We start from the raw sequence: 25,541 nt of genomic DNA, 5'->3' as shown, positions 1-25,541 counted from the left end.
AAAATCTGGCGATATACATATATGACAGCTATATCTGAATCTGTGCCTATTTCTTTCAAATGCACCAGCAGTATCGAAAGTTGTAAGAAAATCCTTCCTGCAACAGGATCCGACAGAATCGGAACACAAATGATCACTTTTTTGCAATATTTCTCAAAATCGGACGTACATATATATGAGAGCTATATCTAATCTGAACCGATTTCGAGCAAACTCCTCAGAAACTGTGGCAGTCGTCGAGGAAAGCGTTTTGCGAAATTTGGGCAAGTTGTAACAATAAATGCGTTTGCAGTGACTCTAGAAGTTAAAATCGGGCGATATATATATATATATGAGAGCTATATCCAAATCTGAATCGATTTCCATGAAATACACCAGTATTAATATTGAGAGTCAAGAGAAAATCCCTCCTGCCGAATTTTGAGAAAATCGGTAAACAAAAGACCATTTTATTGCAATATTACTGCAAATCGGAGGAACATATATATGGGAGCTATATTTAAATCTGAACCGATTTTGACCAAACTCTATGTATATTGTGGTAGTCATTGAGGAAAGCGTTGTGCAATATTTTGGCAAGATTGGTCAATAAATGCGCTTGGAGTGGCTCTAGGAGTGAAAATCGGGCGATATGTATATATGAGACCTATATCTAAATCTGAACCGATTTCCATCATTCCATTCACCAGTAATGTCGACAGTCGTAAAAAAATCCTTCCTCCCAAATTTCGAGAGAATCGGTTGACAAATGACCATTTTATTGCATTATTACTCCAAATCGGACGAACATATATATGGGAGCTATATCCGGATCTGCACCAATTTTTCCAATTTCAATAGACTTCGTCTCTGGGCCGAAAGACATGCCTGTACAAAATTTTAAGACGATCGGATGAAAACTGTGCCCTGTAGTTTGTACACAAATTAACATGGACATGTTTGTTTGTGTGTTCCTTATAGACTCAGAAACGGCTGAACCGATTTTCTTGAAATGTTCACAGATGGTGCATAATGATCCCGTGGTGAAAATAGGGTAATACATTTTTTGATATCTGAAGGGGGGACGGACCCTCCCCCTTACTCTAATTTTCAGAAACGCCACATCTCGGAGATGGGTGGCGCGATTTAAGCGATTCCTAAAACCTACTAAACATATATTTAGACCAATCACGACAATATGGGACTCAAATGAAAGGTATTTAGGATAAGAAATCAAATATCCAATTGTCGGACCATGTGTTAGGGAGACCACTCCAACGGAAATATTTACCGACCATGGCATTATGGGACTCAAATGAAAGGTATTTGCGAGTAGAATACTAATCTAATATTCAAATGTGGGACCACGTTTCGGGGGATCCACCCCTTCCCCAAAACACCCCCAAACAGGATTTATTTACTGACCATGGGAATATTGGGGCTTAAATTAAAGGTATTTGAGTCTAGAATTCGAATCTGATATTCAAATATGGGACCAAGTGTTTGGGGGGCCGCCTCTCACCAAAAAACATCCCACAAAGGGGATTAATTTACGACCATAGCAATATGGGGCTCAAATGAAAGGTCTTTGGGGAGTAAAGCACGAATCTGATATCAATTTTCGGGAAAAATGTCTATGGGACCACTCCACCCATTTCCTCACCAAGACAATTTGGGTCTTAAAGAAAATGGAACTAAATATTTATAGTTTTTGGGGCCAATGCCCCAAACTGGACTTATTTGCTGACTTTTGCAATAAGGAGTTTAAATGAGATTAGAAAACGAATTTGATATCCAATTTTGAGGTCAATAGTATTATAGGGTTCCAATAAATGACATATAGTTATATGAGAATAGAGCACGTTGCAGATATATTTTCCGGGCTTAGGGTTTGAGGGACCACACCAATCCCCAAAACATCCCAAAATCGGACATATTTACTGGCCATGTCAATGTGGAGCTTAAATAAAAGGTATTGGGGGAGTAAAGCAAAAATTGATATCCACTTTCGGGACCAATTTTCTTGGGGATACCCCTTTCCCAAAAAACCCCACAAACAGCAATTTTTGTACTGACCATCGCAATATAGGGCTCAAATAAAGGTATTTGGGAGTAGAATACGAATTTGATATTCAAATGTAGGGCCATGTATTTTAGGGATGACCCCTTCTCCAAAATACCCCCTAAAGGGTAAACATTTTTCAACCATGCCAATATGTGGCTCAAATGAAAGGTATTTGAGATTAGAAAACGAATTTAAGAACCAATTTTGGGGCCATGTGTTTGAGGGACGCCTCATCGTTTAAACTCCCCTAAACCAATTGCAATATGGGGTTTAAAAAAATGGTATTTGAAAGGTGAGCACGATTCTGATATTTTTGCAGGGCCAAGTGTCTGGGGGACCACCTAACCCCCGAAAACCCCCCCTTAATCAGATATCGTCGGAATATCGGGTTGAAATAAAGTATTTTAATAATGGAGTACACCATACATCTAAACTTAAATTCGTAAACCAATAAAGATCATATGGTATTTCACTAAAAGCTCTTTAATTGTCGAAAATAATCATACCAAGGAAACTTTTGCTTCATATAAAGTAAAAGAGGGAGCAGCGGAGCGGGCCCGGGTCAGCTAGTTATATTGGGTTGCCCAAAAAGTAATTGCGGATTTTTTAAAATAAAGTAAATGCATTTTTAATAAAACTTAGAATGAACTTTAATCAAATATACTTTTTTTAAACTTTTTTTCTAAAGCAAGCTAAAAGTAACAGCTGATAACCGACAGAAGAAAGAATGCAATTACAGAGTCACAAGCTGTGAAAAAATTTGTCAACGCCGACTATATGAAAAATCGGCAATTACTTTTTGGGCAACCCAATATATAAATTTCTCTTAAATTTCATTTATAATTCTATATACTTTTACAGGAAATTTATAAAAACTTTTCTAAAATACTAAAAATAACTGGATCCATTTCTGTATTCCAGTCCGCTTCAACTTTCCTTAACTCTTGGTCCAATGCGGTCTCTTTCTCCTCTTCCGATTTCCGCAACATATCGTCTTCGACCGATCCAGGTATAGGCTGGCTGTTTGGGTCGAAATGGTTTGGGAACAATCTCCATGGAAATATTTCGTGGATAGAATTTGCATCATTTTGCTCGTCATCAGTCTCAGGAATACATTCCTCATCGTCACTTATGATTTGTTGACTTTGTGAGGCCTCACATTGTTGAACAATTTTTTGTTCACATGTTTAAACTGATGTAATTATAATTAAATTATGTTACATCTATATACAAAGGGTGATTTTTTAGGAGCTATAGGAAAGTTTTCAAAAACAAAAAAAAAACACATAAAATTAAGAAAAATTCATGAAATCTTTATTTGAATCGATAACATGGCCCATATAGTTTAATGTTTGAAGATTATTTCATGCAAATGTTGACCGTGACTGCGCCTAAAATGGTCCATCCCTTTAGTCCAATTTTGGCATACTCTTTCTAACATTTCGGCCGGTATCTCACGAATAAATGCTTCAATGTTGTCTTCCAATGCGTCAATTGAAGCGGGCTTGTCTGTATGGACGTGAGCTTTAAAATAGCCGGCCCGTCCTGAACGTGAAATAATATGTTCACCGAACTCGCCTCTCAATATGTCCATTATTACGCGTGCTGGGTGACATGTGAAACCGTCTTGTTGAAACCACATGGCAATGAAGTCAAGCTCTTGCATTCTGGGCAAACAAAATTTGGATATCATCTCACGATAGCGCTAATCATTCACAATTACGTTACGATTCGCATAATCTTTGAAGAAGTACTGTCCAATAATGCCATCAGCCCATAAACCGCATCAAACTGTGACTTTTTCTGGGTGACTGATCTCCACTCCAAAAACGACAATTCTTTCGAATTCTTTCGTGTTTTTATTAGAAATCACACAGATAATATTCCTTACTACCTAGTCGCATTTCACAACACAATGAAGCTTTTATGGATACCACTCACTGGCAACATATAGAGACCAAAAAAATTAAAAACTCAGAGTTAGAAAACGACCATCAACCCCTTAATAAACATATCCTACACACTTTACAACACACACACACACAAGAAATGCGCAAGTGCCACAGCATTCATAACATGCAGTGACGGTCACAATTTAAGTGGAAAAAAAGTCAACATTAATCCCCAACTAAGGCACCCATGAAAACAATTATTAGATAATAACCAAACCAAACATTCCCTTTTTGCTGCCTTACCGCAGTTTACATTTTTACAACACACAAGAAATGAGCAAGACCCACAGCATTCATAGCATACAGTGAGGGTCACATTCAATGAATTTTTATAACTCAATAATTGACGAACCAAATAGTTTCAATCCCACTTATCAGTTAAATCAACACCATCCCTAATTAAAAATAACACCCAGAACTAAAAATGTAGGATCCCAAATTCCTAATCGAAAAAGCAGCTTGCACAAGTGCGAATCCCCCATTCCCCTTACAAAAAAGAGCTACATAGTTTCCATATCAATGACAGTTTTATAACAACATAATGAGGATCCCACAACAAGAAAGGGTGACATAGCATAGAGATCAATGTACAATGAGGATCCCCTAACCAAAAAGGGCTACATAATTTCCATATCAATGACAGTTTTATAACAACATAATGAGGATCCCTAACAAAAAAGGGCTACATTATTTCCATATCAATGACAGTTTTATAACAACATAATGAGGATCCCACAACAAGAAAGGGTGACATAGCATAGAGATCAATATACAATGGGGATCCCCTAACAAAAAAGGGCTACATAATTTCCATATCAATGACAGTTTTATAACAACATAATGAGGATCCCACAACAAGAAAGGGTGACATAGCATAGATATCAATGTACAATGAGGATCCCCTAACAAAAAAGGGCTACATAATTTCCATATCAATGACAGTTTTATAACAACATGATTTGACCCCATTAAAGAAGTAATTAAGAAGTAATAAAGAAGTAATTAAGAAGTAATTAACTCTCCATGCATAATTAATGTGAATTTAAACAGTCCAACTTATCCTACTCCCCGATTTAAATCATACTTGACATAGTTGTTGGAAGTGACACCAAAACACTACATGCAAAATTTCAGTCAAATCGGACGAGAATTGCGCCCTCTAGAGGCTCAAGAAGTCAAGACCCAAGATCGGTTTATATGGCAGCTATATCAAAACATGGACCGATTTGAACCATACTTAGCGCAGTTATTGGAAGTCATAACAAAACATCTCATGCAAAATTTCAGTGAAATCGGACGAGAATTGTGCCCTCTAGAGGCTCAAGAAGTCAAGACCCAAGATCGGTTTATATGGCAGCTATATCAAAGCATGGACCGATTTGAACCATATTTAGCGCAGTTGTTGGAAGTGACACCAAAACACCACGTGCAAAATTTCAGCCAAACCGGACGAGAATTGCGACCTCCAGAGGCTCAAGAAGTCAAGACCCAAGATCGGTTTATATGGCAGCTATATCAAAACTTGGACCGATTTGGCTCATTTACAATCCCAACCGACCTATACTAATAAAAAGTATTTGTGCAAAATTGCAAGGGGCTAGCTTTACTCCTTCGAAAGTTAGCGTGCTTTCGACAGATAGACGGACGGACAAACGGACGTCCTGAGAATCTGTTCCAGCTATGTCGATGTAACACCTCCGTGCCGTCGGTACCAGAAACACCCTGAGACAGTACCAGAAACACCCTGAGAATCTGTTCCAGCCTTGTCAGAGTAGCAGTGCCAGGATAATTCTGTCTGGTCCGGTCAGAAGGTGCAAACTGCCCACGCTTGATTGGTCTCCCTCCGTGCTCTCGGTTTGGACTACGGTCTCCCAGGCATAGGTCTATGCCATTATTGTAGCCGCAAGAGAAATCCCGGGAAGAGATTTGTAGCCCACAAAACTCTGCATTAAAGTGGATAGTACGGTGGAGCTAAAGACCCTAAATTCGAGGATGGTGAGTTTGAAGTGTATGGCGTATTGTTTTGAGTCCCTGAATGGGCTTCGGTTTCATGATGTGGCACTGGTTTCATTACGTGCCGGTTTCATTCCCTGCCATTTGTCCAGCAATTGAACATAGTGGAGAATATGGCCAGTGTGGGGTCGGTGGTGATGTGGGAATCCATGGACTGAGGAGGATCTCAGACTATCTAACATCTAAACCTATTCGGAATAGGACAATCAAGAATTTTTTTCCCGGAAGGGATGAGTGGAGGGCGAATGCTATGTTTGAGGGTGATGGCCAGTTTGGGGTCGGTGGTGATGTGTGAATCCGTGGACTGAGGAGGATCTCAGACTATCTAACATCTAAACTTATTCGGAATAGGACACTCAAGAATTTTTTTCCCGGGAGGGATGAGTGGAGAGCGAATGCTATGTTTGAGGGTGATTAGAGGGAATCAGGTCGGAATTAGGGTCTACTCCAACGCACTCAATAGCAGTATGCCTCCACGGCTGCCGGACAAGTGTACGATCTTTCAGGCATAGGTTTGTGTCATTACGGCAGCAGCATGGTGCATGGAGAGGTTGAAGTGTGTGGAGGATTGTTTAGAGTCCCTGAATGGGCTTCATGTCCTTGATGTGGCGCTGTCTTGGTTTCTCGCACATGATTCGAAGAAATTAGCAGCGGACGAATGTGCCTGGCAAACCAGCCAGTCATGCTTACGTGCCATTTGTCGAGCAACTCAATATAGTGGATGAAATGGCTAGTGCGGGGTTGGGGGCGATGTGGGAATGCGTTGATGGGAGTCGGACCGCTAGGTCGCTCTGACTTGTCATCAGTTGTAAGAGGACGAAGAAGTTACTGGCGTTCGATAAAAGGCCGCTGAGCACCTTGACAGGGGTCATAACCGGGCATTGTGCCATAGGCCGCAGGGCGGCACGCATGGAAATATCGTAGAATGATTTCTACAGAAGTTATGAGGTTGAGAACGACACTATCAAGCACTTGCTTTGTCCGGGCTTGCAAGAACACAGGCTCTCCTTTCAGGATAGGCGATTTTTGGGCAACTGTGTGATCTTGCGAACGTACCTCTGGGAAGTCTTTTGAGATTCGTGGACGGTACGGTTCCGACGTGAGGTGCGATGAGACCGCTAGGGTGCTCTGGCTTATCAAATGGAGAAGGACGAAGGAGTTACTGGCGTTCGATAAGAGGTCGTTAAGCCCCCTGATAGGGGTCATAACCGGACACTGTGTCAAAAGACGTATTTCTGCAGAAGTTGTCTTGATGAGAATGAGACTATCGATCACTTGCTCTGTCCGGTTATGCAGGCATACAGACTCTCTTTTCAGGGGAGGCGGTTTTTCTGCAATCTGGGTGATCTTGCAAACGTACCTCTGGCAAGTCTTTTGAGATTCGTGGACGGTACGGTTCCGACGGGAGGTGCGATGAGATACGGCGAAGACACATACGTGCTTGCGAGAGGATTAGGCAAATGTGGGTATGGGAATACCCCACATTGACGTCGCCTTGATGAGGGGGAAACTATAGAACACTTGCTATGTATAGGTCTACATGAACGCATATCTTTACAAAATGTTTCGTACAAATGTAAAATTAAAATTTTTTTGCATAAAATAATTTTTTTCCCTAATTTCAATTTTAATAAAATTTTTGGAAATAATTTTAGACAAAATTTTCTTTACAAATAAATGTTGTCAACAATTTTCTATAGAAATATTTAGAAACATTTTTTTCTTAGAACTTGTTTGCTGTTTATATGACCTACTTCCATCTAACAAGGCATACCCACTAGTTCTTCTCCTTGTATTCTTCATTATGTCTCTCTATCTATACTTAAGATTATCATAGCTCTTTGGCCGCTAAATGTCTTTTGCGTGCTCCCAAGCATTTAGAGGTAGTTGACCAGTAATTGCCTTGCCTCATCATCATCAGTGTTTGCTCGCATGATTTATGCCATGCTTTGGACATTCTTACAGTTAGTAATTGCCTAACTTAGCACAGGTTGTGGGATTTTTAATTTTTAACCTAAATCACTGCTCATTCTGTTGGGCGATAGTATGTAGACATGGCATGCGCCAAATTAATTGTGCTACCAAAGTGGATAAAATATTCATACGATGTGAGACAATTAAGGAAATAGTCAACGAAATGAAATGCGAGAATATTTGAAGACGAATTTATAAATAGATTGGGTATTTTTAATGTAAGAAATCAACATAAGTGAGAGTAAGCTTAGAAAGGCATAATAAGGTGGGTCAGGTTGGATTTGATGAAGGAAAACTGTGAATTCGCATCAAAGAATAGAGGGGATACTTTTCTTGTATTTATGAGGGCTGTCAGCAACAATGTAGTCTATAAGGGGACTATAAAGGGTATTAAAATTATTTCCTCCAGTTTTTGCATAATCTGTATGAGGATTTGCAAGAGAATAATTTTTGACTACCAATTTCTAAATAAGATTGGTGCAGCTATGCAAAATAAGTAAGAAAGGGCTAAGTTCGGCCGGACCGAATCTTATGTACCCTCTACCATGGATCTTTTTTTAGGCAAACAAAGAATAATGAATAAGAAATGTTATGCTATTGTAGTTAAATCAACATATAGTCCGATTCGGACCATAAATGAATTGAAAGCTGAACATTGTAGAAGTCATTGTGTAATATCTCTGTCCATTCGGATAAGAATTGCGTCTTGTAGGGGCTCATGAAGCAAAATCGGGAGGTCGGTTTATACGGGAGCTATATCAAGCTACAGATCGATTTAGTCCACATTGGACATGATGTTCAAGGTCAGGGGAAATTTCTACCAAAACGGACGATATTTGCGCCCTCTAGTGGCTCAAGAAGTCAAGATCCCAGATCGGTTTATATGGCAGCTATGCCAGGTTAAAAATCGATTTGAAGTATCATTTGCACAGTTGTTGGAAGTCATAACAAAGTAATTCAAAAATACTTCAAAATACTTCTCTTACAAATTTCAGCCTAATAGGATAAGAATTGCGCCCTCTAGCGGCTCAAGAAGTTAAGATCCAAGATCAGTTTATATGGCAGCTACACCTGATTATGGACCGAATTGAACCATACTTCGCTTAGTCGTTGGAAGTCATAACAAACCACCTTATGCAAAATTTCAGCCAAATCTGATGATAATTGCGCCCTCTAGCGGCTCACGAAGTTAAGATCCAAGATCAGTTTATATGGCAGATATACCAGGTTATGGACCGAATTGAACCATACTTCGCTCAGTTGTTGGAAGCCATAACAAAACACCTCATGCTAAATTTCAGCCAAATCGGATGATAATTGCGCCCTCTAGCGGCTCAAGAAGTCAAGATCCCATATCGGTTTATATGGCAGCTATACCAGGTTATGGACCGAATTGAACCATACTTCGCTTAGTCGTTGGAAGTCATAACAAACCACCTCATGCAAAATTTCAGCCAAATCGGATGGAAATTGCGCCCTCTAGCGGCTCAAAAAGTCAAGATCCCAGATCGGTTTATATGGCAGCTATATCAGGTTACAAACCGATTTGAAGAATACTTAGCACAGTTGTTGGAAGTCATAAAAGAATACTTCTTGCAAAATTTTAGCCGAATAAGATAAAAACTGCGCCCTCTAGAGGCTAAAGAAGTTAAGATCCCAGATCGGTTTATATGGCAGCTATATCAAGTTATTAACCGATTTGAACTATACTTAGCACAGTTGTTGGCAGTCACAATAAACCACCTTATGCAAAATTTCAGCCTAATAGGATAAGAATTGCGCCCTATAGAGGCTAAAGAAGTTAAGATCCCAGATCGGTTTATATGACAGCTATACCAGGTTATGGACCGATTTGAACCATACTTCGCACAGTTGTTGGAAGTCATAACGAAACACTTCATGCAAAATTTCAGCCTAATAGGATAAAAATTGCGCCCTCTAGAGGCTCATGAAGTTAAGGTCCCAGATCGGTTTATATGACAGCTATACCAGGTTATGGGTCGATTTGAACCATACTTCGATCAGTTGTTGAAAGTCATAACAGAATACTTCATGCAAAATTTCAGCCTAATGGGGTAAAAATTGCGCCCTCTGGAGGCTGAAGAAGTTAATATCCCAGATCGGTTTCTGTGGCAGCTATATCAGGTTACAGACCGATTCGGACCGTACTTGCTACAGTTATTGGAAGTCATAACAAAACACCTCATGCAAAATTTCAGTCTAATAGGATAAAAATTGCGCCCTCTAGAGGATGAAGAAGTTAGGATCCCAAATCGGTTTATATGGCAACTATATCAGGTTTTGGACCGATTTTAACCATACTTAGCACAGTTGTTGGAAGTCATAACAAAAAACTTCATGCAAAATTTCAGTCTAATGGGGTAAAAATTGCGCCCTCTAGAGGCTGAAGAAGTTAATATCCCAGATCGGTTTCTGTGGCAGCTATATCAGGTTACAAACCGATTCGGACCGTACTTGCTACAGTTATTGGAAGTCATAACAAAACACCTCATGCAAAATTTCAGCCTAATAGGATAAAAATTGCGCCCTCTAGAGTCTGAAGAAGTTAAGATCTCAGATCAGCTTTAACGGGTTATGAACCGATCTGAATCATACTTAGCACTGATGTTGCAAGAGATATCAAAACACCACGTGAAAAATTTCAATAAAATCGGACGAGATTGCGCCCTATAGAGGCCTAAGACGTCAAGACCCAAGATCGGTTTATATAGCAGCTATATCAAAACATGGAGAAATTTGGCCCATTTACAATCCCAACCGATGTACGCTAGTAAGAAATATTTGTGCAAAATTTCAAGCGCCTAGCTATACTCCTTGATTGAGGATGGGAGCAGCTCATACCATCGGTGTGAAATCGAGGCGACGATAGGAAACCTGGCAGAAAGGGAAGAGGTTTCCGATGGGATACCTGAGATTAACCTTGAAGTCGAGTGCGAGGCACTGCTGCCAGCGGCACACTCTTGGATTGACGGAACCCTAATATTGCCATATTACACGGATGGATCAAAGATAGAGGACAGAGTAGGCCTGGAGGTCTACATTGAGAACCCAGGGACTGAGATCTGTTTTAGACTGCCTGACCATAATACGATCCTGCAGGCGGAGATCTGGGCGATCACGGAATGCGTGAAGTGGTGTAGTGCTAACGCGAGTACGTCGAGTGTGAACATCATTACGGACAGTAAAATTGCCCCAAGGGCAATAACAACCAGGACGGTAAGGTCACGAACAGTCTTGCAATGTAGGAAGGAGATTAACGTCTTCTCTGAGGATGGCAAAATCCGCATCGTTTGGATGCCGGACCATAACGGAGTAAGGGGAAATTAAAGGGCAGACGATTTGGCGGTGAAGGCCAGAGGACTGCCGTTAACCCGAAGCCTTTTGGGTTGACGCAGTCCGAGTTAAGGGAGTGGGCGACGAATGCGCATGCAACATTGTGGAACTGCAAAACGATCGGTAAGACGGCGAAAATCCTATGGGCGTGATCCAGATCGTGAGAAGACGAGGCTATTACTGATGGGAAGTAAGAAGGAGGTTAGTATAGCTATTGGTATCACAACGGGACACATGGGACTACGAGCTCACTTATGTAAAATCGGTGCGGCAAGTGATGGCATGTGTAGGACATGCAGGGAAGATGATGAGACATTGGAGCATTTCCTTTGCCATTGCCCGGCTTTTGGCATCTAACAGATACCGGCACTTAGGTGCGGCACACAATACCAGACATGAACCAACTTAGGGGAGTGGTATTGAAAACAATTAAGGATTTTGCAAGTGGCACGGAATTCCTAACTTAAAATTTTCTTTTCGGAGGCTTTTAGTTTTTAGAGCGCACAACAAGCCGATTACTGGCTTAGGCGTATGTCCATAGTGGCATGGGGCGAATTAATATCTGCACCCTCCTTTTCAACCTAACCTAACCTAACCTAACCCATACTTTTTCGAAAGTTAGCGTGCTTTCGACAGACAGGCGGATGGACTGACGGACATGGCTAGACTTTATGTGGACTTAGACGCATATTTCGAGGTGTTACAAACAGAATGACGAAATAAGTATGCCCTCATCCTATGGTGGAGGGTATAAAAATATTAGCTGATTTTTAACCTAACCTAACCTAATCTATACTTCTTCAAAAGTTAGCGTGCTTTCGACACACAGGCGGACGGACGGACGGACATGGCTAGACTTTATGTGGACTTAGACGCATATTTCGAGGTGTTACAAACAGAATGACGAAATAAGTATACCCCCATCCTATGGTGGAGGGTACAGATATATTAGCTGACTTTCAACCTAACCTATACTCCTTCGAAAGTTGGCGTGCTTTCGAAAGACAGGCGGACGGACGGACATGGCTAGACTTTATGTGGTCTGAGACGCATATTTCGAGGTATACCCCCATCCTATGGGGTTGGTTATAAAAAAATTAGCTGAAAGAGGATGCCTGCGTAGCACACTAGCGAATGATTTATTTCATATTCTGTCAATCATACGACCCATGGTCTAACCAATTAATATTAATCATACAACCCTCTATACCACAATCTAAATCATTTATGGTAATTGATTATATTAAATGGCTTTGGAAATAAATATTGTAGTCCAATTTATTTTCGATTTACCACAGTTTGATTCTTGGGTGCATTGATATTGGGCTGAAAAAAAAAATCTTAAATTTAGTTAAGATTTCATACCAACCCAAACTCATTTGCCAATAAATGTTTGCAAATCTCTTTAGGTTCTATTATCGTCTGCTGCTTGCTTAGCAAGAATGACATTTAACCCATAGCAAATCCAATTAAAAGCCTTTATCAGGGCTGCAATACGTTTCCTTTGACATGAAAAATCCCAATAATGAACATAGCATTCAGTATTTGGGGAAACTTTATTCAAGCTCAAGAGAAAAGTTTGTTGAGCAACTTTTGGGTAAATTTCATAAACAAGTGATAGTCAATTGCAGAAAGCAAACTTCAAAGTTTATTTAGTTTGAAGTAGAGAAGATGGTCAATGATTTTAAAAGGCTTGCAGGAACTGGGTAAGGCATTTGAATATAAAAGTGAAGAAAAAAAGGGGAACAAATATTTTATGATAATAATATTTAAAAAAAAAATTGAAAAATTCGTAGCTATTTTGGGGAAAAAGGAAATTTGTAAGAAAAAATTAAGGTAACAAAATTTTACTATTTTCTATTTTTATACCCACCACCGACGGATGGGGGTATATTCATTTTGTCATTCCGTTTGCAACACATCGAAATATCCATTTCCGACCCTATAAAGTATATATATTCTTGATCAGCGTAAAAATCTAAGACGATCTAGCCATGTCCGTCCGTCTGTCCGTCTGTCTGTTGAAATCACGCTACAGTCTTTAAAAATAGAGATATTGAGCTGAAATTTTGCAAAGATTCTTTTTTTTTTGTCCTAAAACAGGTTAAGTTCGAAGATGGGCTATATCGGACTATATCTTGATATAGCCCCCATATAGACCGATCCGCCGATTTAGGGTCTTAAGCCCATAAAAGCCACATTTATTATCCGATTTTGTTGAAATTTGGGACAGTGAGTTGTGTTAGGCCCTTCGACATCCTTTGTCAATTTGGCTCAGATCGGTCCAGATTTGGATATAGCTGCCATATAGACCGATCCTCCGATTTAGGGTCTAAGGCCCATAAAAGCCACATTTATGGTCCGATTTCGCTGAAATTTGGGACAGTGAGTTGTCTTAGGCCCTTTGACATGTTTCTTTAATTTGGTCCAGATCGGTTCAGATTTGGATATAGCTGCCATATAGACCGATCCTCCGGTTTAGGGTCTAAGGCCCACAAAAGCCACATTTATTATCCGATTTTGATGACATTCGGGGCAGTGAATTGTGTAAGGCCCATCGACATCCTTCATTAATTTGGCTCAGATCGGTCCAGATTTGGATATAGCTGCCATATAGATCGATCCTCCGATTTATGGTGTAAGGCCCATAATAGCCACATTCATTATCCGATTTTGCTGAAATTTGGGACAGTGAGATGTGTTAGGCCCTTTGACATATTTCTTCAATTTGGTCCAGATCGGTTCAAATTTGGATATAGCTACCATATAGACCGATTTCTTAATTTATGGTTTTGGGCCCATAAAATGCTCATTTATTGCCCGATGTCCCCGAAATTTGGAACAGTGAGTTAAGTTAAGCCCCTTGACATACTTCTACAATATCGCACAGATCGGTCCAGATTTGGATATAGCTGCCATATAGACCGATATCTAGGTTTTAGGTTTTGGGGCCATAAAAGACGCATTTATTGTCCGATGTCGCTGAAATTTGAGACAGTGAGTTTGGTTAGGCTCTTCGACGTCCTTCTTCAATTTTGCCCAGATCGGTCCAGATTTGAATATAGCTGCCATATAGACCGATCTCTGGATTTAAGGTTTAGGGCCCATAAAAGAGGCATTTATCTGTCCGATTTCGCCGAAATTTGGGACAGTGCTTAGTGTTAGGCTCCTCGACATGTTTATGCAACTCGGCCCAAATCGGTCCAGATTTGGATATAGCTGCCATGTAGACCGATATCTCGATTTAAAGTCTTGGCCCCATAAAAGGCGCATTTATAATCCGATTTCACTGAAATTTGACACAGTGACTTATGTTCGGCTTTTCGACATCCGTGTCGTATATAGTTCAGATCGGTATGAGGTATATGAGTATAAGGTATGAAATTTTCACCGAATTTTGATGAAAGGTGGTTTACATATATACCCGAGGTGGTGGGTATCCAAAGTTCGGCCCGGCCGAACTTAACGCCTTTTTACTTGTTTTAAGCTAAAATCGATATTGTATTTCTATAATTTGTCCCTTTTCTAACTTTTTCCTATTTTTCCACTTCCGTGTTTTTTTTTTTTTGGTCTTCCCAAAATGTATGTCACATTGCCTGTCGTCCTATGCCCCTATCTCACTGCCCATATCTGTTCAAAGTTTTGTACCATAGCAATGTGATTAAATACACAAAATAAAATGAATGCAAGGCAGGCAGGCAGGGAAAAACTTAAAGCACAACCCAAGCATTTAGTTTGATGTCTGTTGTTGAATGACAAATTGTAATGCCAAATGAATATTAATGAGACCAACCATCTAAGACATGCATTACGCACGTTTTTATACTCTTGTACTTGCTAACTGTGTTACTGGTTACATATCCAAAAAAAAAAAAAATGTTTTTGATTTCATTTTCAAAAAAGCGAAAAAACTTAGAGTGACACCAATATTTTTCCTATTTTGGGTAATCTTTTCAAAACAACCTTTTACAAGGGTGTTGTCAAAAGTCCAGTTTGCCAATTTAAAATTCCGGAAGCAAGGCGCCCCATAAAAGAGGTGACACTGTCTTTTCGAAATGTGATGGGAATAATTGATGGTGTAATTAAAATGTTTAAATATTTTATGTTTAAGATGACGTACTTTGATAAAAAAAAAATCTCGTTTAGGGGGAGTTTTGAAAGTGTTATGAAATTTAAGTAAAAAAAAAAATAAAATGCAGCAAGCAAGTTGAAAATTTAAAACTCAAACCGATATAGAGAAATAGCCTAAATAGTATGTTTTGGCTATTTCATTCCGCTTTTTTCCAGTTTTAAATCAAGTTTTTTCAACCCTGAATGTGCTGTGTCAGCATGTCCTAGTGTCAAGCCAAGGAGCAAACAGCGACCGCCATGGTGAACCCCAGAGCTTGTTGGTCTAAGGAAGGACTGCAGAAAACTCTTCAACAGGGCGAAAATCACAAGAGCACCACACGATTGGGACATCTAAAGGGTGATTTTTTTGAGGTTAGGATTTTCATGCATTAGTATTTGACAGATCACGTGGGATTTCAGACATGGTGTCAAAGAGAAAGATGCTCAGTATGCTTTGACATTTCATCATGAATAGACTTACTAACGAGCAACGCTTGCAAATCATTGAATTTTATTACCAAAATCAGTGTTCGGTTCGAAATGTGTTCAATCTATACAACTGCAAGAGAGCCATTGGCAAAAGTTGGGGGTTTAGACTGCGTTTCATGCATTGGGTATATACTACAGTTGCCAGACCTATAATGCTATATGGTGTTGTGGTCTGGTGGACGGCGTTTCAAAAGTCCACCTACTGCTCAATACTTAACCAAATCCAAAGGATGGTTTGTTTTATGCATTACAGCCACACTGAGGACGACACCATCTGATGCACTGAATTAAATGCTACATCTAATAACTCTACACATTATGGCTAGACAAATTGCAGCGACAAATTGCACTACCATGAGGTTAAGGGAGCTTTCTCATTGCTCATGTGGCGGCTACGGACACTGTGTTATCCTTGATACAATATCCGATGTTCCAGGCAGTGTGGATTACACCCTAACTGAGCCGCTTTGTGATAAAAGATACTGTATTATTATTCCTGATAGAACCGATTGGAACTACGATATCCCTGGTAACAGTAGTTACATAGACTTCTATACGGATGGTTGCAAACTTAATGACCAGGTGGGCTTTGGGGTGTACTCTAAAGATCTAGAACTGGTCATATCGAAAAGGTTACCCGACCACTGCCGTGTGCATCAAACAAAGATTTTTATGTACGAAAAAGCTCGTTGGGCTGAGCTCAATGATTTCTTCCACAATTTCAATTGAAAGCTTTGCTTTCTTGATTTTAACGTAGATGCGGCAGCTGAAATGATGGAGACGGTGATCTTAATTGGAATGGAGTTATTTAAATCGAAGGGCAAAAGCTGGTTTAACCAGGCGTGCTGGAATGCCGTCAGATTGAAAGAGGAGGCATTCAGAACATGGCGTTATGTCAGGTATGAATTGCTGTGCAGACAGACAAGAACTTCGTGTGCCAGAGTACTTAGACGCGAATAGTTTCTGTTCGAACAGTGTCATCGTGCTTCTCCAAGGGGAAGTAAACGTTTTTGGTCGTTTGTGAAAAGAGTGAATCTGCTGGCTGACAGACGGCCAACCTGCTGGCTGACATGTTTGCGGGAAAATCTTCCCTGCCGGCAAGATATGTATATTAACAGGTAATAGCAGTTGCCCAACAATAAAATATTGAATACACTATCTGTCAAAATCAGTGATTAGTGCAACTCTGATTTTGCCATTTTTCTTTGTTTGTGTTTGTTATGGTTCTTAACTATAATACACACACACAACCAAAACTCGTTGACACATAGTGCACTTGGCGACAACAAATTGTACTCAGCTGTTTACGGTTCACTAACTGGTAATTATGTCATGCCTGCCGGAAAGCAACCACTCCCCGTTATTGAAGAAATTTTCGAACACGTGGTGTCCAAAGCGTTCTTGCAGATCTCGACGTAAATAAATCCCCGGGCCTGGATGGCATATCGTCACTTGTTTTATGCAAGTGTTCTTCGATGCTCGCTCGTCCTTTACGCAATCTTTTCAACATTGCTTGCCGTGCGAGTGTTTTCCCGGCACGTTGGAAAACTGCGAATGTGCAGCCTATCCCCAAGAAGGGTGAGGCAAACGACCCTGCGAATTACCGACCAATAGCGTTATGCTCTGTGCTTTCCAAGGTTATGGAGAGCATGGCCAATTATCATCTTGTGAGATACTTAGAGTCCAATGGTCTTCTTAGCGACCGACAATATGGGTTCCGCAGAAATCGCTCCACCGGTGACCTGATGGCATTCCTGTCCGAACGTTGGAGTTGCTCTATTCACCAGTTCGGTGAGAGTAAGGTCGTGGCTCTGGATATCTCCAAGGCATTTGATAGGGTCTGGCATGGTGTACTTCTTTCAAAGCTTGTCTCAGAGATCGCCCTATAAGATTTGTTGTAGATGGGTTCCCATCTGAATATAGATTTACCTCAGGAGTTCCACAAGGTTCTGTCCTTTCTCCCTCTATTTTTCTTATTTCCATTGACGATCCTACTCGGTCTGACTTCGAATCCGATCTACTCGTTCGCGTATGACTTAAACCTCTGTCATTCATTTTAATTCGACCGTAGGGCGAGTCTTCGAGTGATTGAAGACAGGAGGCGGACGCGGGGTCAAATGAACAGGGGGTCAATGCACGCAAAACGCAGTGCTGTTTGTTGTCCCACAAACGATTCACTGACACTTTACAATCGTCAATATCTATCGACGGTGTGGATATCAAGCTGTCAGAGGCTCTTGATGTTCTGGGCATGAAGATTCAATGTGATGTCCGTTGGTCAAAACATGTATTCGAAGTGTCGAAAGAAGCGTCCAAGTGCTTGCGGTGTGAATATTTCACTCCCGCTGATCTTCTTAATATCTACACTACGTATATCAGGGCGAAGATGGAAAATAACTCGCATATATGGGCCGGAGCTCCAAAATAATCCTTGGAGCTGTCCAGAGGCGGGCTTTGGTGTTGATTGGAGATGGTAGGGTATCCAACTCTATTTTTAACATTGACCATTGTCGAAATGTGGGTTGTGTAACGCTGTTCTATTGATTCTTACTCGGTGTGTGTTCTTCGGAAGTTAGTCTTCTGATTCTTCACTTGAGGTTGTTTGTCAGAAATACAAGATTTTCTGGAAGCGCGCAACGGTTTGTAAGCGATTGGCAAGCTGATCGGACGATGTACTGCCGAGAGAATTCTTTTTTCACAAGGAAAGTTCGTATGTGGAATAGACTTTCGGTGGATGGTTTTCCCGCTACTTACGATATCAAGAAATTCAAGCAAATGTCAATAAACACTACTCCCTCTTTCCCCCCTTCTTTCCATAACTACTCTCTCTCGTCCCATGGGGTGGGAAGAATTGATAATACAATTTTGTGGACTATGTTCATTTCGTACTCCCGTTTAAGAATTAAAAGATGTCGTCTGCTTCATGTGTGCAGACATTTAAACGAGAAAAAAATATTTTTTTGCTATGTTAATTTTAAAGACTGGACATAGCCATAGACAGTTTTAACAATAAAATGGAGATAAATAAATTTTACACAAAAATAAAGCTTAAACTTCTTTAAGCAATAAAATAATACCAATTTTGTATATTTTATTTATTTTTGGCTAAAAAATTTCATGTAATACCCATAGATTTATCATCTTAACACTTCAGTGCACCACATTTTAGTTTTGTCCCATCGTATAGGGAGAATTGATAATTCAAAACTGCAAACTACATTAATTTTGTAGTCCAGTCCAATATTAAAAAAACCTAGATTACTACATGTGTGCATGCAATTAAACGAGAAAAAATCTTCTTTATATGTGCATTTTCGAAAGTGAAAAACACGTACACAAATAGAGGTTAAATTTAAAATATTTTTTATTTTTTTTCAATATTCTTTTAAGCGATACGAAATTTTACAATTCGATCATAGAAAATTTTGTTTTATTTAGGATGCCTGTGGAAAATGCTTGCCAAAAAACTTAACATATCCCTTTATCATTGAAGCACAACACTTTCCTTTTGTCCCATGGGGTGGGAAGAATTGATAACTTAAAACCACAGGCTACATTAGTTTCGTGAACTAGTTCGGTATTCAAAAAACCTTGGCTACTTCATGTGTGCAATCTATTAAACAAATAAATTTAGTTTTTCTCTAATTATACTAAAATTTATGCTTTTCAATTTTGTTAAAAAATTAAATTTGTAATAAAACTTTAAAAATTAATTTTAGAAATTTTATGCTTATCTGAAATTATTTTTCTTACAGATTAAATTTTGCCATGTTTCCCCAGCTCCATTAAAATCACCTTCAAAGTCTGATACAACTGATCCCATTTTCTGAGAACTTGTCTTAAGCTTCATCATGAGTGCAATAGTCAATACAGCCGCTGTCATAGGCGGTGCAGTGACTGCTGCAACCAGCAATAGCTGGTTCATACCAATGCTGGTGGCTGCCATAGCCTATTTTCAATATGAAGAAATTATGGATCCTGAATCGAGGCCCATAGACACGGATAGCGATGAAATACGTGATCATTATGATTTTATAGTAATAGGTGCGGGGTCGGCAGGGGCAGTGGTGGCCAATCGTTTAACGGAGGTGGAAAATTGGAGTGTTTTATTGCTGGAGGCAGGTGGAGATGAGACCGAGATATCGGATGTACCGCTAATGGCAGGTTACTTGCAGTTAAGTAAAATGGATTGGAAATATAAGACAGAGCCCTCGGGTACCACATGTTTGGGTGAGTGACAATGGGCAACAAAAAATTTAAGAAAAAAGTTTGAAAATATTTTTTTTTTGATTTTTCAGCCATGTCTGGGGGTCGCTGCAATTGGCCCAGAGGCAAGGTATTGGGTGGCTCCAGTGTCCTAAACTACATGTTATATCTGCGTGGCAGCAAAAATGATTATGACACCTGGGAAACTTTGGGCAATCCTGGCTGGGGCTATCGCGATGCCTTGTACTACTTCAAAAAATCTGAGGATAATACCAATCCATATTTGGCCAGCACTCCCTATCACTCTACCGGGGGATATCTAACAGTGGGCGAGGCACCTTTCCACACACCCTTGGCGGCCAGCTTTGTAGAGGCTGGGGTGGAAATGGGCTATGAAAATCGTGATTTGAATGGTGAAAAACAAGCAGGCTTCATGATAGCCCAGGGCACCACACGCAGAGGCAGTCGTTGCAGCACAGCCAAAGCTTTTCTACGGCCTGCCCGTTTGAGACCCAATTTGCATATCTCCATGAATTCTCATGTAACGCGCATCATGATTGACCCTGTTAGCAAATTGGCTTTTGGTGTGGAGTTTGTTAAGGAGCAGAAAATGTATCATGTAAGGGCCAAGAAGGAGGTTATACTCTCCGGAGGCTCTGTTAACTCACCCCAATTGTTGATGTTATCGGGCATAGGGCCACGCAAGGAATTGGGCAAACATCGCATACCTTTGATCAAGGAATTGAATGTGGGAGAAAATTTACAGGACCACATAGGATTGGGTGGCCTTACATTTTTGGTAAATCAACCGGTGTCTATAGTGGAGAGCCGTTTCCATTCCATGTCCACGGTTTTGCAATACGCTGTGCTGGGTCAAGGCCCTCTGACCATCTTGGGAGGCGTTGAGGGTCTGGCTTTTGTGAATACCAAATTTGCCAATGCTTCCATAGATTGGCCGGACATAGAATTTCACTTTGTCTCTGGCTCTACAAACTCGGATGGGGGCAATCAATTGCGCAAGGCCCATGGACTCACAGATGGCTTTTATCGTGCAGTCTTTGAGAAAATCAACAATCATGATGTGTGGAGCATTATTCCCATGTTATTAAGGCCTCGCAGCAAGGGCTTCATCAAGCTGAGATCAGGAAATCCCTTCGACTATCCCTACATCATACCCAACTATTTGAGCGACGAATTTGATACCAAGACCCTGATTGAGGGTGTGAAAATTGCGGTGGCCCTTTCGCGCACCAAGGCCATGCAGCGATTTGGTTCGCGACTATCGGCAGTCAAATGGCCAGGTTGCCAACATTTGCAAATGTTCACTGACCCCTATTGGGAGTGCATGATCAGACAATACACAGTGACCATTTATCATCCTGTGGGAACTTGCAAGATGGGCCCTTACTGGGATCCCGAAGCTGTGGTGGATCCTCAACTGAGAGTGTATGGCATAAGAGGTCTGAGAGTCATAGATGCCAGCATTATGCCTACCTTGGTTAGTGCAAATACCAATGCCCCGGTCATAATGATTGCTGAAAAGGGTTCGGATATGATCAAGGAGTTTTGGATTAAGAATACAGTGATCTAACCACTTGGGAGAGGATGATTAGGCTGGCAACGATGCAATCATAGATTTAAGTCTTATTTCAGTAGTTAAGTGTGAAACCAAATTGAAGTGTATTTAGTGTGCCTGTTAATAGTTAGTATGTAAAATTTATTCTCAAATTAAGGGAATGACATGAAAGTGGATAGTTTGTGTGGATTTATTTATTAAAAAACTTACTTTAAGTTAATATTTATAAAAAATTAGATGATTAAGACGATGAGTAGTTGTAGATATAAAGAAAAATATAAAATAAACGAAATACATTTGAAAAGTCTCTGTCTGGTCAGAGAAGTAGTGTTCCATGGAGACCCTGCAATACTGAACCTCATCGATTAGATTTCCCGAACATATCGTCACATCTAAAACCTCCTTCCTCTTCCTATTAACAAAGGTAGCGGTGCTACCAATATTAAGTGTTCTTAGGTCTTTGGTAGTCAAGAATTCTGCCAGGGCTTGGCCCCGCTTATAAATGTTGGTGGTGAGCGTTCGCATCGCACACTATTAGTACCTCCTTTCCTGTCTGTTGCAGCTTCGACGTAGGTGGCGGTGCCGGAGAGTCGAAAAGCAGATAAAGTCATGCCAGATATGCTCCACCGTCTCCCTGTCTGATTACTGTTGCATCCGACTTTGACAAGTCTGGGGAAAATACCACAGGTCCTCGGCCTAACACTGGTACTAGCATAAAATAATTGGTAGTTGATATGGTTCAGTCCATAAACTTTGTCATCCTGGGTCGTCCATGGCTCCTGAATTAAGACAATATGAATCTTGCCCTTGCCGATTTTCTCCATCAGAGTAGCTCTCTTGCTCCGGTGAAGTTTTATCTTGATGACCTCAATCATTGCTCCTCCATTAGATAGAATTCTTGGGAGTGGCTGATGGTCTCATCCTCTGTCCACTGTTCTTGAGGCTGCATTGAGTATGCACTGCCTGATGTTTTAATATTAGGACCTTTGTCCATCCTAGTCTTCCGAATCTTAAGAAAGTCGGTACTCCTGATTTAGAATACTAGTATAGGCAAAGATCCTACTATTGGAACATTTGCCCGTGCAGAGATGGTAGACTTAATACAGCCTAACGAATAGGGACCCAATGATGATGGATTGGGTCCCTATTCGTTAGGCTGTATTAAGTCTACCATCTCTGCACGGGCTAATGTTCCAATAGTAGGATCTTTGCCTATTCTAAATCTTGAGTAAATGGGCTTCTTGGTAGTAGGTTATGGTCTCATTGTCGGCTTCCTAAGCGTTAGGCGGCATTGAGTTCTCTGCTACTACAATGCCTGATGTTTCAGCATTAGGATCTATTCCATGCTAGTCTTCCTAATCGGGAGAAAATCGTTGATGATTCCTTCGTCGAGTCCCTGTTTGTTAGGCTATGTTGAGTCTCTCACCCCTTCACTGCCTGATGTTTTAGTATAAGGATCTTTGCTTATCCTAGTCTAGAGAGTCGGTGATTGTCTCCTCGTCTGGCCCCTGTTCGTTAGGCGTTATTGAGTGTCCCGACACTGCACCGTCTGATGGCTCTATATGAGGATATTTGCCTATCCTAGGCTTCCTAATCTTGAATAAAGACGGTCATGGCGTCGTAATACGTCATGCTTTTAGCCAAACTTGTCACGGAGACTTGATCAATGTTTTGGATCTCTCGCCCCTTCACTGCCTGATGTTTTAGTATTAGGGTCTTTGCTTATCCTAGTCTTTCCAATGGTAAAAGATTCGGTGATTGTCTCCTTGTCAGCCCCCTGTTCGTTAGGCGTTATTGAGTGTCCCGACACTGCACCGTCTGATGGCTCAATATGAGGATATTTGCCTATCCTAGTCTTCCCAATATTGAAAAAGATGGCCATGGCCCCGTAGTACGCCATGCTTTTAGCCAAACTTGTCATGGAGACTTGATCAATGTGTTGGATCTCTCGCCCCTTCACTGCCTGATGTTTTAGTATTAGGATCTATGCTTATCCTAGTCTTTCCAATGGTAAGAGATTCAGTGATTGTCTCCTTGTCAGCCCCCTGTTCGTTAGGCGTTATTGAGGGTCCCGCCACTGCATCGTCTGATGGCTCGATATGAGGATATTTGCCTATCCTAGTCTTCCTAATCTTGAAAATGACGGTCATGGCCCCGTAGTACGCCATGCTTTTAGCCAAACATGTCACGGAGACTTGATCAATGTTTTGGATCTCCCGCCCCTGGACTGCCTGATGTTTTAGTATTAGGATCTTTGCTTATCCTAGTCTTTCCAATGGTAAGAGATTCGGTGATTGTCTCCTCGTCTGCCCCCTGTTCGTTAGGCGTTATTGAGTGTCCCGCCACTGCATCGTCCGATGGCTCGATATGAGGATATTTGCCTATCCTAGTCTTCCCAATTTTGAAAAAGATGGCCATGGCCCCGTAGTACGTCCTGCTTTTAGCCTTAGCCAAACTTGTCACGGAGACTTGATCAATGCCCAAAACAAAAAGTTCCTTCCTACTTCTCCTCCCTGTGGAAAACCTCCCATTTCTCCACTACCAAATCTTGATTTTGTTTGCCCAAGAATCCCAACATGCGTTCCGTCGCAAATTTATTGCCCCGTCTCTTGATGAAGACCGTCGCCTTTGCGAGCTGGAGGATATCCATCTTTCTCACCAGGTCGAGCTTTGCGTCCTCCCAGAGAGCGGAGCTGACGACAGCTGACGAGCTGTTTGACGGTATAGATTCTGCCCACGCAAAACGCAACGTAAAGATGCCAACTCTATGTTCGCAGCTCATCATTTGTATGGGTGGACCCTCTACAGAGTTCTACACATGTTCGAAAATCCGATCGTTAACCAGATCCTCCACTTGGGAGCGATGATCTGTAGGAATCCTACCGGATGTACAGGCGATATTGATGCATAAGTCATCTCATCTTTGTGGTGCTTCCTTGCCACTCTGGCGTAAGAGGGAGGCTGCTTACCTTTCTCAGCGATCATCTTCCCCTTCTGTGATGGCTGTGGCATCCTTTTGGAAGTCACAGTCCTCCATAAAGACTCAGGGGGCGTGCGAGCTTCCATCGTTGCTGTTCCGACTTTGTCTCCCTCCGCAGGACACTGTCTGGAGACTCCATTGCGCGAGGGCTGACTTGGTCTTCCCAGAGTACTTGAAAACGGGGAGCTCTTTTTCTTCTTCAGCATTTTAGCACTGGTATGCTCTTCGGAAGATCTGATTCTCTTTCCAGCTTCCGTAGAAATGCCTGGAGCAATAAGCGCTTTCACCCGTTTCTGTCTCCTTCGTCGTGCACCGGATCGCTTTCTCAGTCTGTTTGTGAGCTTAGCAAAGCCATCGCTCTTCGCTCGGAAGATCTGATTCTCTTTCCAGCTTCCGTAGAAGTGCCTGGAGCATCATGCGCTTTCACCCGGTTCCGTCTCCTTCGTCGTGCCCCGGATTGCTTTTTCGGTCTACTTGTGAGCTTAGCAAATCCATTCAAATTCCATCCATTCAGCAAATTCCATCATTCACTATGGCGTCTTCCCGATATCCTCATCTCTCGATTCGGCTGCGATGACTGTTTCGTTGACACTGTCGCTGTCTGAGTCTGAATCGGAAACACCACCTTGACTTAAATGCTGGGGACGAATTCTGCGTCCCTGTGGTTTATCCGTCTCTTCCCCATTTATTAATCTGACGACTGGTTGTACGCTTGAAGCATTACTCTCGATTAAAGGTGCCAAGGGATCCATACCTATGGAAGGGGAAGACAACATGCTACGGGTTGATGCCTCCACCGCAGCTGTTGGGTCTTTGGAGTCCATTCTGAGTCTACTCCTGAAA

The 25,541-nt window shown here is 41.2% G+C and overlaps 2 protein-coding genes across 3 annotated transcripts in view; one reads left to right on the top strand and one right to left on the bottom strand.

Moving 5' to 3' along the window:
- The window catches only part of LOC106085767 (glucose dehydrogenase [FAD, quinone]), a 34,600-nt gene extending 12,867 nt beyond the window's left edge, over positions 1-21,733 (top strand). The window contains exons 2-3 of the mRNA XM_059366336.1: positions 19,768-20,166; positions 20,235-21,733. Of these exons, the coding sequence (XP_059222319.1) occupies positions 19,768-20,166; positions 20,235-21,733 (1,898 nt within the window). The remainder of the gene's footprint in view (positions 1-19,767; positions 20,167-20,234) is intronic.
- Positions 1-25,541, bottom strand: part of LOC106085769 (flotillin-2) — a 163,582-nt gene that overhangs the window by 88,189 nt on the left and 49,852 nt on the right. The window lies entirely within an intron of this gene.

The sequence above is a fragment of the Stomoxys calcitrans genome, chromosome 4 (assembly GCF_963082655.1).
Source record: "Stomoxys calcitrans chromosome 4, idStoCalc2.1, whole genome shotgun sequence".
NCBI lineage: Eukaryota > Metazoa > Arthropoda > Insecta > Diptera > Muscidae > Stomoxys > Stomoxys calcitrans.
Note: the sequence above shows the minus strand (reverse complement) of the source record. Positions and strands in the feature narration are given on the sequence as shown.